A 19,766-nucleotide genomic window follows, 5' to 3' on the forward strand; every position below is an offset into this window, starting at 1 on the left:
AATGCCTTGGTACTCAAACAACTTGGAACCCAAACAGTGCACACCTAGAAGTAAGTGTTCCGGTTTATGAACTTTCGGAAGCCGAACGTGCTCCATTTTGAGTGTTACACTTCTGATTTGAGTGTCATACTTCCGTTTTGAGTGTTACGCTGAGGTCTGCCTGTTTTTGCTGTTTATTTTGCGTTTTTGCGGCTCTTTTTGTTTTGTTTTTGTGACTGTGTGGAACCGAGTTCAGCTACTGACTGACTCATTGTGTGACTGCAGTACATTGTCTATTGCTTTCATTTTATGGATCAATGGTCTTGTTAGATAGTAAAATTCGTGTTAAATTGCTGTTTTAGGGGTTGTTTTTACAAGTCTGGAATGAATTAATCCATTTATATTACTTTCTATGGGAAAGTGCACTTTGGTTTTGGAACGCTTTGGTTTTGGAACGGACTTCCAGAACAGATTAAGTTTGAGAACCAAGGTACCACTGTAATTGAGATGGAAGCCAAACTAAATCATTTTTCTTCTGTTCCCTTTAGCTTAATATACCAAACATGTTATCTTGGAAATCTTAATACCACCAATATCACAGAGGTGTTTGTGAAGGGGATATATTGATTGAAAATGTATTGTAACTGTATTGTAACTTTTGAATATATATTTTTAAAATCTCCTTCATTGGAGGTTTTTTGAGCAGCGATTGGATGGCCATCTGTCATGGATGCTTTATCTGAGATTCCTGCACTGCAAGAGGTTGGATTAGATGACCCTTGGGGTCCCTTTCCAACTCTATAATTCTATGATTCTTTGATCATTTTATTACATGGTTGAGATTAGTTGCTTTAAGTACCCCCTTTTATTTTTATTTTTTGTGATAAAAGCCTTGTTGCAGGGCTCACGCTTCTCAGACACAATATATCTATTAATTTAATAAAATTTAAAAATGTAAGAGTTTCTCTTATTGGGTAAAGTGAAACCACTCAAAACAATGTACAATAATATCAACAGCATACAGTTAAAAATAACAGTATCAAAGCACCGCAAATCACATCACAACCCAACTGCAGATGTAACCAAGGAGGATCTTTATCTGCCTTCTAGAGACCTGCAACAGGGAGCTCAGTAAATCCTCTTTAGAGGGGAAATTCCAGAGATTGTGTGCAACAGCAGTGAATAGAACACAAAGCTATGCCAGCCCTTCAAATATCAACAAATGGCAGAGTTCATCTGTGTGAAGATACTCCAGATGAGCATACAATTGGGAAGCAAGAAGAGTGCAAGACAGACTAGATGGGGCAAATACAAGAGCCTAGAAATGGTCTCAGCTGAGGAACTATCAGGGAACCCATTGGAAGATATAGTGATTCCAACTATCAGCAGATTGGTTGGGGGAAAGGTAGGGAGATACTGCTGGATATCAGTTCCTGGTGATTTCCCCCATCTTCCTCTTCTCTGGGACAAGCAGCATTGCCAAGATGGTGTTTTTAACTCCAGCTAATTCTCAAACAGTGAAGGCAGGGCTGGGAAATGACAGCTCTGAGAATATCCTGGTACCCCTCAGAGTGCTGTGTGTTCAAAGCTTGCACTAAGACCTACAATACCAAGAACCAAACTATTTGTTACTTTAAATGTATGATCACGTGCAACGTGTCTGGGTTTTAAGCATGGAAGGGGTGGAATTAAGGTTTGGATCATAGTGTGGAAGGAGGAGAGGCTACCCTTTTCTGTTAGGACTGCAGCTCTCCTCATGCTGTAGTCACGATCCTGACCCTCCGCCTACTGCTATTTTTCTTTTAAGAAACAATACATTCAGTGTGATTGTGAATTTAATTTAACATGTAGTTTTGGCCCCATCAGGCATATTTTTACCTAGAAGTGAGATGCTAATCTTGCGCTGAGGTAAATCCAGAGGGGAGAAAACAGTTTAAATTCATGAAAGATAAACTGCTGTAGCAAGATTGGAATCTATTCCTTTGACAGAAACCGGGCTCTCTGGGTAAAAAAAGTTGTGTATGATACTTCTTTCTGTCAGACATATAAAGCGATTATCATTCCAGCTTATAAACATTTTCTTAGCTCTACATTTTACAACTGTTAACACTCATTATATATTGCAGCTGTTGTCAGTCCTCGACAAATGAATGAGCCTGACCCAATAGAAGAGACACTTCGGACACAAATTGAACGGGAGAAGAAAAGGTTGTTTTAGATTATCACATTTTTAAAACCTTTACTTACATATGTGTGTTTCCAAAGACATTAAAACCAGCATTAAAAAAATATGAAACACAATTCTAATTCTTTTTTTTTTAAAAAAAAACCCTACATTAAAACATCCCACCCACACTAGCTACATAAACCATTGTTCAACAGTGGTACTAACTATGTATTGTTCAACTGTGGGGAATGGATGCAGCCTTGTGACCACCCTGTGAAGAGTGGTATACAAATTTAATAGATAATAGATAAATAAAATACAGCTGCTTAACTAATCAATCAGTCCTCTGAGCCTTAACAAAATCCTCCTTCCCCCAGTCTGGTCCAGTAACATTTAGCGAAGGAATTCCATTTATCACCACACCCCTAGTTTTGTTGGCAAGGCACTTGGTGGCCCATGACAATGTGGCTTATATGAGGAGAGAAGACCTTTGTGGGGATTGAGAGGATGTGTGGAACATTTGATTATCTGGGGCAGTTTTTGGCCCCTTTTCCATGCCTCCCTTCTGTTTTTCTCTCCACTCTTTTTATCTATGTCTTAAATTCATTGAGTGTGGTCTGGACATCTGGAGGAGCTCTGAGAGGACAGAAAAATATTTGAATGGGGCACAGTTTTATGGGAAAGGGTTGGATGCATGCAGGAAGATTGCATCTATTCTGAACCAAATGTTTTGGAATACAAGTTCCTTTATTGTATTGTTATATTTCAATTTTTCAAAACTGTAAATAAAATAAAAATTATCAATTTTGCTTATAAATTGGTGAACTTGGTCTCACACACATACACCCCACCATCTGGGAAACAACAGGTCGGTCTCTCCAGCTTGCAATCTGTGGGATGGGGTGAGGAATGAGAGGAGTGAATTTGGTGCAGCCCTGCACAATAATTAAGAGTGTTTCTTTCCAGAAGCTTCTGCATTATTATTCTATAGTGAATTTTACTTATTTTCTGCAGTTACAAAACAATGTTTACACACTTGAAAGGAATGAAGATAGAGATTGAGCACTTGCAGCTACTTATGGAAAAAGCCAAGGTGAAGTTGCAAAAAGACTTTGAAATCTGGTGGTCTGAGGAGGCGAGAAACTTGCAGGTATCCTCAATATTTAAAATTTGTCTTATACTTGTTAGAGGAAAACATGGTTGAAATTATCTAAATGGGACTGTATTTAAGGCAGTATTTCTCCAGTCTTATACATATATGCATGTGTATGTGCGCAGGAAGAGCCCAAAATTCAGCCGCTGATTAATATAATACGAGACTTTAATTGCATAGATTTTAACCTGTGTAAAATTCTAAGTCCCTTAAGTCACTCAGATCAGCCAATGCCTACTAATCCATTTTGAAAGCCTGAAACCTGTCCTTTGACATTTTAAAACCAATCTTCAACACTTTATTGTAAGGTACCAGGAATTTCTGACTTCAGTGCTAGGATGGATGAGTGGATAGAAGGAAGGAAGAATGCTACAGAAGTAGACAACTGGTGTGGAAGATTAGAATTGTAGAGTAGGGTTTTTTAAAAGCATTCAGCATTTAATTTTAATGGAGGAGGGGCGAACCCACTGTTTTCCACATCTGACTTTTGCATCCTACCTGTATAATGTTTCTTTTGGCCCAGGACAAAAAGCCACTTCTGCAAAAGTCAACCAGTGTAGTAAAGATTCCTCCCTCGCTTCTTGAAGCCCAACCACAGTCATACGGTACCAGGTAAGATGGTTATCTGTTTGAAAATATGCAACATATAATTGTCTTTTTTATGGTCCCCTGATATTTTAGGGTCACTTAGGACTTTAAATAGCTCGTGTTGAATTCATACACATATGAACGTCTATGTGAAATGGAGCTGCACTTTGGAGATACTGTATAGCCACGCCAATATATAATAATGAGTTGAGTTCCATTCTATGCCGTGAATCTATGTTGTGGGTTCAAACAATGAGATTGTAGAGATGGAAAACAGATGGAAGAAGTACTACTTGTAGCAGGAGCCGTGTACCGTACTTTTCCATGTATAAGACGATGTTTTTTTACCTTAAAACAACGCTTAAAAATGGGGGTCGTCTTATACATGGGTAGTGCAGAGGGGGGGACAGTGGAAATGATTTCTGTCTTGAGTAGTAGATTGTCACTGGCATTATTGCGGGTGATAGGTTGCTGCGGCAATGTCCGCTTGTGATTGGGTGTTGCTGAGAGAATGCCCGCTGGCGATTGGTTGTTGTTGCAGCAATGGCTGCTGGTGATTGGGCTCTGCTGCGGCAATTGGTCGTGTGATTGGCGGTGGCTGGTGTCAATCAGAAATACGATAGGAGGCTTCTGCATTGCGTTTGATCGCAAGCATTTGGAATTTGGGTGAGGGGTTTTTCAGCATTCCTCCCATTCTGGACAATCTCTCTCTCCCCCCATTTTCTTAATATTGAGTCCTCAAAATTAGGATGCATCTTATCCATGGGGGCGTCTTATAGACGGAAAAGTACAGTAAATACTCTGTGCAATAATGCTTCTAAATCCAACACAAGTCATCCAGGGTAAACAAGGTTGCTTCTGTCCCATATCCAGGTCTGAACCCAAATTGAAATGAGTCATACAACCACTTCTACCCCTGCCTTTCACTCAGGTGCTTACCCACAACACCAAAAGAATCTCTCCCTATGGCTAGATGTTCACTAGAAACTAGCTGGTCTCGCACAGATGCTTCCAACACTCCCTTCCCATCTCCACAGGAGCACCTGGTACAAAGCTGTCTCTTCTGAAGTAAATATGGAAATTCTTCCTCTTCCTAGGTTAAGTTGTTAAGAAGAACCAAAAGCAAACATGGATGAGTGCTATAAATGTAGACTAGCATTTCTCATGGAGTTCATTTCAGTTTGGGGCTGTGTCACATGACTATTTTTGATGTGACAGATGCACCAAATGTCTGTTAGGTCGAAGTGCTACATATACTCTGATTGCTAATTTCATGTCTTTGAAAACTGACAAATAGATAGATAGGTGACTAGGGTGTACTATTGTTGGATTTGGTTCTTTTTCTTGGCAGCCAGATTATCAGGTAGCCTGGAGGTTATGATTATAAGGCATGTAGACGATAAAAAGGCAAGAGCATGAATAAAATGTGATATTCTATGTGGAAGAGACTGTGTAGCTCCATTTTTATTTGCAGATATCTAATATCATCTATGCCATTACACTCGTAATGACCCTTTTAAGTTCTCTATGGACCTTATTCAAGGCACTTTAGTGTTATTGTGTGTTAAGCCTGCTAAACCCATTTTATGCAGCTATGTTCTCAGTGTGATGCATGAAGAATTTGTAATGGAGCTCTTGACACTGTGAGAGGGAACAGCAAATTTTTATATCCCACTGTGCTGAAAATTTATTCTTGTCCCCTTGAAGCCTGTTTGAGGCATTAACATTTCGGAGGCAAAGTTTTTAGTTTCCTACATTTAAGAATATAAAATAACAAAATGCTTGCTTCCCAAGGATTCCACTGAACCTGAATGACACAGTAACCTAACTGATTCATTCCTGCAATTGTATAGGATGAGACCTTTTGACTTTATATTTTCTCTCAACTCTGTGGCCTTTGAGCACAAAAAAGTTCTTTGTTAAATCCATCCAGAAGCCAACTGGTAATTTACTCACAGAAAGGGATCTAACCATCATCTTCCATCAGTCAAGCTAATAGGAGTAATGAAAGTTGACATGAATTATATACTACATAACAATGAATGTGGGTTCAGGTGTAGCTAGAAAGTCATTCGTAAGAGGAAATTTAGATAACAGATGGATAAGTGGCTATAAATGCTAAAATTCAGGAGACCTGATATAAGAACCGTACGAATGTATCACTAACATAGTTACCAGGAAACTATAACTACAAAGATTCTGGTGGCACTTTAAAGATTAACAGATTTCTTATGGCATGAGCTTTCCTGGGCTGTAGCTCACAAAAGCTCATGCCATACTAATATGATATGTCTATCTCCAGCATTCTCTGTCCACTGGAGCAAGGGCTCTTGCTGTAGCAGATGTGTAGATTTTGCTATTGTGCAGCTGAGGAATCCAACACAACAGTTGTATAGACAGACATGCATTGTGCAACAAGTTGTACAATCTGTTGTGCAACGAAGTTACCAGCAACCTGCTTGTGCAACTTTTCTTTTACTGTAACTTGGAAGTATTTTTTCTGCACACGACTTTACTGTGTTTGGTGCCTGCACTGAAATAGGATTTCCGCTGTCAAATATCATGTAGCTCTTGGTGAATTGATTGACTGGACCTGTCGAGAGTGAGAGGAAGAGTAAAGGTGAGGGTAGCTAGTGGATCTCAATCCTTTGGGTAAGTTAGGGACTCCCCCTGCATGCAAAGACAGGCTTCAGTGGGTTGAGTGGATGAGACCAATAGTATCGTATTGGCCTGAATATAAGCTGCACTTCCCCCCAAATTCTGACTGTGAAAAGTTAAAGTGCTGCTTATATTCGCGACCTTATGTTATGCAGCCAGGAGCACATAGTTCCCTGTCCTCTCCCCCAAGGCTGGGAAGGGCGAGAGCGAGAAAGGGGAAAGGCTGCCAGCAGCGCAACGTGGCTCCCCCGCCACCCCCCAGTATGCAGCCAGGAGCAGCGAGGAAGGGAGCAGCTTATATTCAGGTATTTTTTCCCTCTTTTTTTCTCCCCCCCCCTTCCAATTTTAAAGGTGTGGCTTATATTCGGGTGCGGCTTATATTTGGGGCAATACGGTAGGTCCAGTGGTCAAGAAGGAGGTTACTGCACATGCTGTAGGAGGAAATGAGGGGCAGGTGGGGCTTGTCCACCGGGGAAGGTAGTCCATCTAGGAGAAGGAAAACTCTGATCCTATACCTCCAATGCCTTGCAGTTATACTCATTTGTGATAAAGGCTTTGGTAGTAAACCCCAAGGAAAAATCCATACCCACTGCCTTGTGGGGCATCTCAAGAAGAAGAAAAGGCTAATGTGTAAACTCTATACAAATCCAGAGCTGAGTCCCTAAGATGATGATGATAATAATAATAATAATAATAATAATAATAATAATATAAAAAAAAGAAAGAGGGGGAGGGAATCAAACTGGTTCTAAGCCAAAGGCCAGGCAGAGCAACTCTGTCTTACAGGCCCTGTGGAAAGAAATCAGATCCCGCAGGGCCCTGGTCTCATGAGACAGAGCGTTCCACCAGGCCGGAGCCAGAGTTGAAAAGGCCCTGGCTCTGCTGGAGGCTAATCTAACTTCTTTAGGGCCCGGGACCTCTAGGGTGTTGCTATTTATGGACCTTAAGGTCCTCCGTGGGGCATACCAGGAGAGGCGGTCCCGTAGGTACGAGGGTCCTAGGCCGTGAAGATAGTGCCTTGTACACCTCCTTCCGGCAGCTCCTGAAGCCAAGCTGTATGGCTTTGCTTTCCCTTGAACCACATTAGCAAAGCTGAGAGGGGGATCTTGTCTGGGCAGCCCAGGACCTCTATTCACACACACTGCCCAGGCTTATGCTCTGGGGAGGACACCTTGGTACTGCTAACACAGCAAAAACAATGTGGGGGGAAGCTGTTACAATTTACTGATCTCTGTAGCCACAGTGGGCACTGTGGTTCTCCAGCGGTTTGACTTCACCCTCAGAGGCACACTCCATTGTCTCTCAAGGCAAAATAAATAGCAGATACTTTCAGAAAGTTACTGAGAGATGAATCCTCCCAGCTTGGCTCCCATTATTTGAATGTGCATAATAAACCAGACTTCAAAAGCAAACAGAAAATGTGAGCGTCTTAAATATATTATAAAAACAGGAATATGTTAAAGGACTCCCAGTGCATAACAATGAGATTTAAAACAAGGTGAGAAATATTGAAAAAGAATGTATCACTTTTCAGATAATTGAAAGCTCAGTGCACACAATGTTAGACTGTATAGTAAGATAGTTGACGTCTGTGAAGTAAGGCTGGTGAACATCGCCAACACTCACTGCATTGTTAGGAAGTCTATGAGCTTGAAGACCTTTCCCAAAAATGCTACGGCTGAATACTCTTTCTAATTGCCTTGCTGGAAACAGTTACTCTCATCCAATTAGAGCAAATTAAATTAGTTGTAATGATCATGATTAAGAATTCTACAGAGAGGAAAGATGACAGATTCTTTTTGTTTCTGATTTTCTGAGCTCTGCATTTTACTCCGCAAACCTACGACTGAGCAATGAGACATTCAGAGAAATGAATACTTTGCTGAATGAGTGGCCCCCCGGTGCCCCCAAACTACTTTTCAAAGTTTGGTGTAAGAAAGTGTCGAGGAAAACTACAGCTGGAGCAGATGCTGTGTTCCGCCACCCCCACCCTCCACCGCACCAAAAGAAAAGGAAAAGGCTTTCCCTTTTAAAATGTCTAAGAAAATACAGAGAGAAATTAGGGATTCTGCAAAACAATTCAAACAAACTGGTGAACATAGTGGATGGGGGTTTGCCTGCTAATCTGATCATCAGGGCTGGTTCAGTTGCAAGGAAGGGTAAAAGTAATGGAAAACACACAGATGGGTCATTGTTTCGTTCAGTTCACAAATAGATACCAGGAGGGCAATGTACAGGGTTAACTCGGATGATAACCTTCACCTTGTATCTTCTTGCTATACTTTGGCAGGAGCATTTGCCTCTCTTCAAAGAGATCTACCTTATTCTCGCAAGCATGGCTTTCAGAAAACTCATTCCAATTCCCAGCTGTTTGTTGTTGTTTTTTAAATAAATGGGGCAAATCTATATCTGAAGTGCTTTAGACTAAGGATCTCTTGGTACAATAAAAGAACTCACAAAATCAGAGCCATGGCTGAGATTGTACTTGCTCTTCAGTGCTGCAATTTCAGGATTTCCAGGATTAAGGGAATTTGGTTTATTCCTGCTTTCTCAAATGGGTGGGCAGGGAGTCCTTTGCCTTGGTGGAGTCAAAAGTCTGGGACCTTGTCTTCCAGCCAAGGAGATATGCTTTCTTGGGTCTTGTGACACTGTTAAGAAGCAGTGCTTTGCATTCCCTCTTCATAAATTTCTTTCTTTTTCTTTTTGCCAGAAGTATCTGTTTGGAAGCCAATTTAACACAAACTCATAAAAGCAAAAATACCCCAAGCTTGCCATCTAGTGGTTAAATCTTGGCTCATAATGATATGTTCAGATTTCAAGTCAATGCTTGAAATAGTGGCACAGCAAATTATATGCCAGTCCAAATGTTAAGAAGTTAAGTGTGATGCAAACATTTTGCTTTGCTATGGAGTGCCATATGACATTCTTCTCATCCACTGGTCTGCAAGTTCTGCCCTCTTGAGTAGTGCCATGACCATATTTTGGTAAGTGGAGAAATGAAGAATGAAGGGAAGGGAAGAGAATCAGTAAGCTAGCGAAAAGAGTAGAGTAGGTAAGAAAACAAGGGATAGCTATGGAAAATGGGAACGGCATAGAAAAGTAAAATGTAGCCCATACAGAGGATGAAATTGAAACTGGGTACTGCTATCTGGAATGATTATCATCTGAATGGACTTCGAAGTCCCATTTGCTTAATCCTAAAAGAACCATTGCTGACCATTTTCTTTCTAGGGAATGACCGAATTAGACAAATATTTCACTCCTTTCTATAGATTTCTATGAATTAAACATATCCTTTGTCAAATGCAGCATCATTTGTGGCAGTCTGAAATGAATTCTTCCCCCAGGGTTCCAAATAACAGCAGAGCCAGCTTCAATGAAGAGCATTCTGTGAAGAGCAGTGGGAGCAGCCTGAGTAACTCGCCCTCAAAAGCAAGGTATGCAGTAAGGGCATGTGGTGCTGAGAACCCAGGAAAGACACTGAAGCCCTCCAGAATTATAATTATTTTAATTGGAACACATGGAGTATTGCTGTGCATTCTAGTCCTGCCACCAGTGTTGCCATCTCTAACATCCACTGCTGCCTTTGCTCCTTCACACGCTGAGTGGAAAAACTGAAAGGGGAACCTATGTGCATTCAGGGACACATGACTAGGCTCCTCCATGCTCGCTCGGGGAAACCCAACCATACGGAACATGAAACCCTTCCTCCCCACTTGCCACACTCCTGATCAGGATTGGGGCTCCCACACGGCTCTTTTTACTTGAAAAGGGAAGTGTTTTTAAAGTGTTCAATGGTTTGGCCCTTAAAATGGCTGGTATGTGAGACTGCAGTAAAAGGTAATCTTGCCCATAAGCAAGATTGCAGTAAAAGGTAATCTTGCCCATAAGCAGCTTACCGCATTTTTTCCCTCCTAAAAAGTAAGGGGAAATGTGTGTGCGTCTTATGGAGTGAATGCAGGCTGTGCAGCTATCACAGAAGCCAGAACAGCAAGAGGGATTGCTGCACAGCGATCCCTCTTGCTGTTCTGGCTTCTGAGATTCAGAATATTTTTTTTCTTGTTCTCCTCCTCCAAAAGCTAGGTGTGTCTTGTGGTCTGGTGCGTCTTATAGAGTGAAAAATACGGTATGTGGCTTGAGAATATAACATGCACTGAGCCTGGCCATTTTTATCTCATTCTTGCCACAGCCCTAAAGAGATAGATGTTACCCAAAGTCATTTAGGAATCCTGTTGGGTTTGATTCAGGTGTTTTTTGCGCAGGTAATGTGCAGCGGTTGCTGCTTTGCTCCAAGCAGTCTGGATAACCTCCGTGTTCATGCAACCATAAAATGCCCTGGAAGCTTTGCTGAAGGGCAGCATATAAATGTTTTAAATAAAGAATGGTGTTTTCCCAACACTCAGTTTCAAGTAGCTGGGAAATTGATTTTCTTCTTATTTTTAAGAATGTAATGTGAGTACGTCTTGATTGTAAAACAGATAGATGTGTGCAATTTGCAAATCCAATGCTCTCTCAAATTATGCTGATTGCTACCTAAACAGAACATAATCCACCAGCCCCTGTTCCATCCAAGAGTCCTGAATAAACCTAGCTGAAAGAAATGAACAGAGGTTGTGTAGCACTTTGTGGATTAGGCCTATATCCTGAAGACAGAAAGCACAAGTTATTTAAATTGTTTTTAAGGCTTTAACCCACCCTGGGACCTTAGGGTGAAGAGCAAGAAGAAATAATAATAATAATAATAATAATAATAATAATAATAATAATAGTAGTAGTAGTAGCAATAATTAATATACAAGAAGGAATAGAAAATCTAAGCAGTAGAAAACTCAGATGAAAGCTTACATAAACTTTGTTATTGCAGGATTTCACCAGTACAAAGTTCATCTATCTCCTTCACAGGAGACCACCAAACAGATGCTGACATTCTAGCTTTCATTAGGGCCAGGCAGAATCTCATACAAAAGAAAGGTAAGCCTTGCTAAGTGCACTACTGGACCACATTGTGATCTATGTTATAGCATTAATTGTCTAGGGATACGATGCAATCTCATCCAGGTTTATAGCAAAGAGTCAAAAGCATATGTTTCATAAATGTGTCCCAGTATAGAGCATTTTCACATTAATTCATGTTATGGTAATGTCTGTATTCACCATAGTCCTACTCATTGTTTTTAAATGCACTGTTATGTTCACCATTTGGGATGCTCTTGAAAGGTTGGAAATACTTATCATTAATTAAAGGAATAATAATAATAATAATAATAATAATAATAATAATAATAATAATAATAAATTTATTATTTATTCCCCGCCCATCTGGCTGGGTTCTCCAGCCACTCTGGGAGGCTTCCAACAAAATATTAAAATTACATTAAAACATCAGTCATTAAAAACTTCCCTAAACAGGGCTGCGTAATATGTTAATAATATGTGTGTAATATTATGTGTGTAATAACAAACCTGCTTCATAGTATTTCTTCTTAGTAAGGTTCAGTTTTGATACAATTTCCTATATTGCTCTTGAGAAAATTAGAAGAGCCCTGGTGGTTCTTTTTCTCTTTTTCTCTCTTCTCCCTGCCATCCTTGACACTGCTCATTAACCGACTTTGGAAGAATGGAGAACAAAACTAACAGACTATGCAGAACTGGACAAATTAACTGGAAAAATTAGATTCCAAAGAGATCATAAGTTTCTAGAGGATTGGGGAAAATTCAGAGAATATTTGAAAACTGTATGTGAGGAACATACAACGCTAGTGTGTTTTAAAGAAGCTTTGTGAAAAAAATAAGGAATATTGCAAGAATGTAAATGAGGATAGAAAAATTTTATTTAAAGGTGATATTAAAATTAAGGAATGTGAAGATAGAAATTTAACTATGGATGATTATCAGAAGAGTTGAGGGAGGTCCAATAAGTTAAAATATGTGATGTGAAAATTTGTATGATTGGAGATTTTATGGAAAAACTTAATAAAAAATTTAATACAGACACTGCTCATTAAGCATGTTGGCATCCACTTGGTCTTGGTGATACTTTTCATGAACTGCAATGTACATTCTAGCTGAGCTTCTATTATTGCAGTTTTGAATAACTTTCCTGTGGTACAGGGTTGCTCTCATATGTTTTTTCTGTGACTGTCTCCATACTACTATGGTGCTGCTGAGACATTGATTTTGTGCAGTCACCAAGAAGCAGTATTAAATGGGAGACTTAAAGGGGCATTGTGTTATCCAGAAATGCCCATTGCCAAGATCCTTGGGCTGCATAATCCTGATGCGGAAGAAAGTTCCATTTATCAAAAATTCATTGCAAAATGAATAAAAAGCTTCCTACTTGTTAGTTCTGCCCCTTTTATTGCTGCTTACTGAGCATGGAAGCAAGATTACCAATTGAGTAATTGCACTTCAGTAGTCCAGAACCTAAATCAGAGCAATGGCCAAGCCAAGCCAGTGTCCTTTATAGTAGCCAATTAGTTTCCTTTGGGAACCCCACAAGTGGGACTTGAAAATGATTGCCCCTTCTGCTGTTCTCTAGTAACTGGCAATCGGAAGTATATTGTCATTACCCCTGGAGTCCAGCAATTGCTAGGACACTGAAACAGATTGTACATGGCCAGTAGCAGAGAGCTGGTTTCAAATTCCTGGTTCTCATCTTAATACTAGTGATCAATACTGAGCTTGAGGCTGGATGGCAGGCACACAAACGGTAAAGGCAGTCATGTTGGCCAATAAGAAAAATATATTTATTAAGACCAACCAAAATGTCACAAAATAGTGAGCAAGCTTTAGAGTTCTCCAGAACTCTTTGTCAGGCTGGATGTTAAGCAGAGGGTGTGAGGGGTAATCTGGCTTGCTGATAAAGCCATCAGGTCTGCTTTAGTCATAGTCTTTGCATGGAGTGTAGAGATGGCAGACGTAGGTGGCTTAGGTTCTCCTAGGAGCTACGCAGGCACAAAGGAATATGCACAATGACTGATATCCTGTTTTTGAGAATATAAAATCAAACAGTTACTTGGATCTATTTCCAGCCTTAAGTGTTTCCAGTCTTCTTGTTAACCAGAGAACAGAAGTAAAGGAACACACTGTGGTTTTTATATACCGGCAAAACTGGAAATTAATTTTAGGTAGCATACAAGGTAAAAGCCAATCATCCCTCGCTTTGCTAATGTAAATGCCTACACAAGTAGTCCTTTTTATCTTGTAAATGAGCCTTACCTGCTCTTCTTCATTTTAAAGGTTCTTTGTGCAGAATAGGATGGACATCTGAACCTGGGCTCAATCCACAAACTTTTCCATTTACATGCACTACATACCCAGGCTGTGTGCAAACCAGCCCTTAGATGATGAATGTATTACATTTCACTCGCTTAGGAAGGTAATTAAAAATGGCAAGTGGTAGAAGACATTCAGTATTAAATAGACAACAGTGGCACCCAAAGGTAAAAAGGAAGCTATTAATCTTTATAAAGAAAAAAGAGAGATTCTTTATAGCAGCGGTTCAGTAGAGATGGGAGCAAATTATACAGAACACATGAAAGCAGCTGTGATTAGTGAAGCAATAGCTTTCCATCACCATGCAATTGCTGACGACAGCATTACTCAGCAAGCTATCAGCACCTGCCAGATGGTGTTAGCATTATCCCATAACAGAGCTTTAGTCTATCTCTGTGGTTATCAGCAATAATTGTTGGGTGTAAACACCTTCCATCCAGAGCAAACATTTAGACACTTAGGCTTTGAGATGTCATGTGTCTCAACTTCTTGTCAGGCTCTTTCTAAATATATCATGATGCTGAATTGTAAGGTATTCCCCAACAAACCATGATGAAATAAAGCTGGTGAGTTTGTCACCCAATTTCAGTACACCAAGAAAGCATGGCCAACTAACTAGAAAAAAAGTGCAGGTAAGACAACAAAGGGTACTCATGCCCTTACAAAAACCTAGTGGGGCTATATCTAGATCAGTTTTAGTAATTATGTAGGAAGAGTTATCTGAATAAGTTATGGTGGGATCTATTACCCATCCTAGTAAGTAAGTAAGCAATTTTTTATTAATACCCTGCCCTCCCCAGCCAAGACCGGGCTCAGGGTGGCTAGCATCAAATATCAAATACATTAAAACACAATCAACACAATCAAACAATTGATTAAAATACAGCTTAAAAATTAGAATCAGGATAAAATCAGGATAAAATCCTACATTGTTCGGGAGATCTATTCATGGGATAAAGGTGGACTGTGGGCACATGAAACTTCCCTTCTGTGAACTTCCTTAAATTAATTAATTTGGGGATTAACTAATATTACAACAGGAAAATTCTGGGTGGTGTTTGGGTGCTGTTCTGTCTTGTTATCAGAGACCAGAAACTCTGGATTCTTTGTTAGGCTGGAGTTCAGGACCTTGGATAGCTCAAGCAGACTATTAGCTCCAAGGAAGATAGAGGCCCTTTATGCCTTTTGGACTGGACTACCTCTCTTAGGCTCCACCCTTTGCTGAAGAGTAGGGTGCCTTAAAGGGGTAACCCTCAGGTCTGGAACCTCACACTCATGCCTTATGTGCTGTTTTCACTGCAAGCAGAGAGGCAGGTAAGGCCTCCCTTTCCCTGCAATCTGGCTTGAGGTGCTATCTCTCTGGGGGTTCCAGTTTGAAGCAGCTCTAGCTAAAAGGACTTGTGGCTGATAGGATCTAGCTTAGGCCGAGTGTTGGGGCCAGCATTTCTAAGGTTGTACCACTGATCTCTTGCAATCTAGCTAGAACCTCCTATTCACCTTCAAACTTTTTTCAGATTGTATTGATCTGCAAAGCCATGTATAACTGATTTCCAGGTCCCATCATGAATGCAGGAACCCTCTGGTCTAGATTTTACAGTCAGGAAACTTTCAACTGCAGTTAATGTACCTTTCAAAGAGTTTCTGGTGTACAATACTCCCATATCTGCTGGGATAGAGTCAAAGCCACAGCTTCCAGTAATATATAATATATATAATATATACTCCTTTTTATAATATATATAATATATATTATATGTATATATATATATTATAATATATATAATATATACTCCTTTTTATGCAGCAATTTTTCTGGCTGCAATTCAGGATCAGGATCACAGCAGGTGTTTATGAAAGTATTGAAAATAACCAACCATTTTAGAAAGATTTTTGAATTTTATTTTTGAATCAATAGTGGTTTAGGGGGAATGCTAACTGAGCACCCATATTTACAGCTCCTTTTCCTAGTGACTATCTTCCTCAGTCAATGGCTGTCTTTACACTGAATGAAAACCAGAGCAATGGTGGTTCTTTTCTTCCTGCTCAAGGAAGCTAGTTGACCAATGCCCTCTCTGGCATTGTGGAGCCTGTACTAGACTTTGGTAAATCAGTGAACTTAGGGCGATGAGAAAGGCCATATGCTGCCTAGAGTGAAAAATGTGCTGTGAAGCTGAGCATGAGGAAAACAACATAAGCTTGCTTCAGTGTGGTGGTGAGGGTGGTGAAGAGGGCCCACTTCTCTGCCTCTATCACACCCTCCAATAGTTGTCCTTTTTCAACAGTCTGAAGTCTGTTGAGATCTACTCCAGGGAATGGCATTTTAGATCATTTGGAAGCCCATTCTGAATTGTTTGCAAGGTATTTCAAGGATAACGTTGCTCACCTCTGTAGCAGTCTTGATGCCACAGCCACATTCACTGTAGTCACCAGTGAGGTGTCAGCTACAACTTCCAATGTAACTTCTTGGGATCAGTTTTAGTCGATTTGGAGCTGTAGAAACTTTGGTGCTGTTTCCCCACCTTCAGCTGGAGGTCACTAGGGTGGTCATGCCCCAGGACATGGATCTTGTGCTGATACACTGAAAAAGCCCAGAAACAATTCATGGTATCACATTTCTTGAGGTTGAGAACTGTAAAGAAGAAGGCCGGTCTTTGCTTTTCCTAACATTCCTAGATTAATAATTACAAGTTTAAACCTAATGATTTGTGCCTGGCACCTTTATCTTTTCCCTTTCAGGATTGGGAAACAAATGAATTTTGTCATACAACAAGCTGCCATTTCAAAATAAAAACTAGCAGTGCAGAGATACTGCAACACCAATGGACCTTTGAGCTGCAGCTGAATTTACAGGAGGCAAAAAACATTGGTTTTGTCCAAGGAATAACATGACAAAACGTAAGCAACCGGAGAGGATATCCTAGATTATGCTATGGGGAATCAGATGGCCATTTTATGTAGCTTGTAAATGTTTCGATTATTTAGAAATTCTAAGAACACTTTCCCATGCCTAGCACAAGCAGAAGAACTCTTTGCCTGGGATATTTATTTATTTTTTATCCCTGGGAATCTTATGAAAGAGTTGCCCAGTTCTCCGCAGGTTGGATTTACACATCATGTTAGGGTTTGGGTTTTTTTCTTGGCTGTGGTTTGCTTTGGCTCAGTAGCACTGTGCAAAACACAGCAATTATTTTTATCCCTTATAATTTCATTTAGAGTTGTTAATTTAATGTCAACAAACTTTTTTAAAAAAAATTGTGAAAAGCCAACTTTCATATATTTGGATATTATGAATTAGATTGCTAAATCCGATCTTTATTATAAAAGGAGATTTTCATAGCTGTATTTGCAAAAGAATGAGGTTGTTAGTTAAACTGTAGTCCATGGAGTCCTAGTTTGTCAGGTTGAGAGCTCTGTGTTTTTAAACTGCTGGATTATTTTTCCAAATTTGTTTTTGCTTTTTTGCATATAGGATTTTCATTATTGCCCTTGAGATGCTGAGAACCTGTATGTTTGTGGACCCTCTTCCCCTTTATTTTTGGATAATGTATTATCATCAACTATTGTTGGAAACGTTTGTGCTCAAAAATCAGTTTCTGTTCAGGGCTTTGCTGAATGATGACTGCCATATATCAGAAAATAATATGTTACTAAATACAGAAAAACCACCAAAAAAACATCACTTGACACAAGAATTAATCAATGTGTAAAGGAAAATTGTAATGTTTATCCTGAATTTCTCCTTTTTATGTCAGTAAAATCCACATTCTAAAACTTCTAGACAAGGAGCTTTACCTCAGAGATTCACAGAATTTGTCATGGTGGGCATTTGAAGTGTGTTTGCATGTATTTAACATTTGCATGCATTTCCGGAGCTCAGTAAAGCAAAATAAAGACACACTCAGAGAAATAGAGAGATGGGGAGAGAGAACAACAGCCATATGCAGTTGAATGCTTTATTTTTCAAGCTGACTACACATTTTCTGCAAATGGCCCTGAGCCCTGAGATTTATTTATGTTTTAAGAAAACATTTATGACCTATGGGCTATTGGCACTCAGAAGCAATATGTGTGGGAAGGAGGGTGTTTAACCTTTTTCATGTCTGTATCTTTGCCACTCCAAATTACCAGTTCCCAGTTCCTTGGCCCCTTGAGATGGGGGGGATCAAGAGAAGATGCTTTGAGCACCGAAAAGGTTGAGCAATTCCTCTCTCACTGTGGCTTCTCTGCTCTGAATTCTCCTTCCTGAAGCTGCTTTCTTTCCTTCCTTCTTTCATTCCTGTCTCTAGTATAACACAATGTGTAATGAACCAGTTTCCCAGAGGAGAGATCCTTGCAACAACCATATGACGGTTGTGTCGAAGGAAGCCATGTGAGCCATTTCATCCCACCATCTTCTCATGGCAGGAAATCCAGACCTAGAGCATCCTCAGTGGCTAAATATATCTAGTTCCTTGAACTTTTCCTCATAGCACCTGCCCTTCATACTGGCAGCTATCTACATTACCCTCTTCTGAACTAGAAGATATCCTTCTCATGACTTGGTATCTATGGTTATTTTAATGCAGCCTAAATTCACATTCACCTTTTTTGCAGCTGCAGCACACTTGGCAGCTGCAGCCAGATTGGGTACCTTTAGAATGCAATTAGGACGAGGATCTGTACCCTTCTAATAAGAATGAAGTAAATAACCAGACTCTCCATGATGCTGAATGGTTTCGCCTTTCCTCCTCAAAACAAGAATCCTGCTTAAGTGCAGCCAAAATCCATAGCACAGCCTCCAGGATTAGCATTTGGGGAAAGCAGAAAACCACTTTGGGCCTCTCCTCAAGTGAAGTCTGGGGACCACAGCACACAGCTACAATCCCCACAGAAGGCACATGAGTTACACTGCCAGTCATGTGCAGGCAATAGACCAGCAATTCATCTCCAGGCCAAAAACATAAGCACAGACATGGTATGAAGAAATGTCAGCTAGAGTTTGACAGGAGTGCAACCTGCTTACAGCTTCTTGATTGTCACTCGCAAGTTTTGCTAACTTAAATTAAGCGGGTTTAACGGAATATGCAAAACGGGTGCAGTTTGGGGAGCTCATCATCCTGGTGTTGTTTACGTTCCCTTCCAGCACTTGAAGAACATGTGGTTCTGAGTTATAAACACTGACTAGTTTGCACAAGGAATCTGACTGAGGCCATAAACATGAATTGTAAGCACATTCGTGCAGCAGGTGTTTAATAGGGTTACTTGCAGGTAAATATGCATAGAATTGTAGTTCTAATGTGCTATACAGAAACACATTATTTCCACACTCCTTGGAAAAATGACTTTGCAGAGCAGAAGCTACAGTTGTGAATATGGGTTTGTTTTTGTCTTTCAGCCTACTTAACCACCAGTGGAAAGGCTTTCTTTGGTAAATAGTATCACATGCACACTGAATACTAACCAGGGTGATAGTAAACCAATGGCTGTGTAAACTTGCCAATATAGTAAATACTATTTATCGGTTCCAGGCAGGGCAAATTACTCTGACTCCACCTGCTTTGTTTGCAGAGAATCCCTGGGTGAGAAGAAGACTCTGATGAGCAAAGATTACCAGGAGTAATAATCACCCCTCCAGTTTTATGATTCTTTATCACGAAGGGAAGCCAAAGAAGGGTAGTAAATGAACACAATTACATACTGCTAGACCACTGAAGCTGATTTATTAAAATGGTTTATAAAGTTTCAAGCCAATGCAGTGGGCAAGTCTTCCGGAGCTTTCTTCCACTGGCCAAGTGAAGACAAGCGCTAGAGATATTTGGTGACTCTCTTCTGGTACCCCCACTACCCTGAGGTGGCTGTGGCCAGGACTCCCGAGAAGGCAGCCCAGATTCTCATGGTGTATGAAGCTTAATATGACCCACTGGCATCTGGCCAGCAGGGCCAGGAATGGGTCTCCTGAGGTCCCTC

The 19,766-nt window shown here is 40.3% G+C and overlaps 1 protein-coding gene across 2 annotated transcripts in view; it reads left to right on the forward strand.

The window, feature by feature from the left end:
- The window catches only part of KIF6 (kinesin family member 6), a 152,564-nt gene extending 135,924 nt beyond the window's left edge, over positions 1-16,640 (forward strand). For both annotated transcript variants that reach the window (XM_079969227.1, XM_079969228.1), the window contains 6 exons: positions 2,106-2,187; positions 3,161-3,296; positions 3,823-3,911; positions 9,893-9,982; positions 11,410-11,516; positions 16,557-16,640. In XM_079969227.1, the coding sequence (XP_079825353.1) occupies positions 2,106-2,187; positions 3,161-3,296; positions 3,823-3,911; positions 9,893-9,982; positions 11,410-11,516; positions 16,557-16,573 (521 nt within the window). In that variant the 3' untranslated portion in view covers positions 16,574-16,640. The remainder of the gene's footprint in view (positions 1-2,105; positions 2,188-3,160; positions 3,297-3,822; positions 3,912-9,892; positions 9,983-11,409; positions 11,517-16,556) is intronic.
- The last annotated feature ends 3,126 nt before the right edge of the window (positions 16,641-19,766 follow it).

Source organism: Podarcis cretensis (genome assembly GCF_951804945.1).
Source record: "Podarcis cretensis genome assembly, chromosome: 3".
Classification (NCBI taxonomy): Eukaryota; Metazoa; Chordata; class Lepidosauria; order Squamata; family Lacertidae; genus Podarcis; species Podarcis cretensis.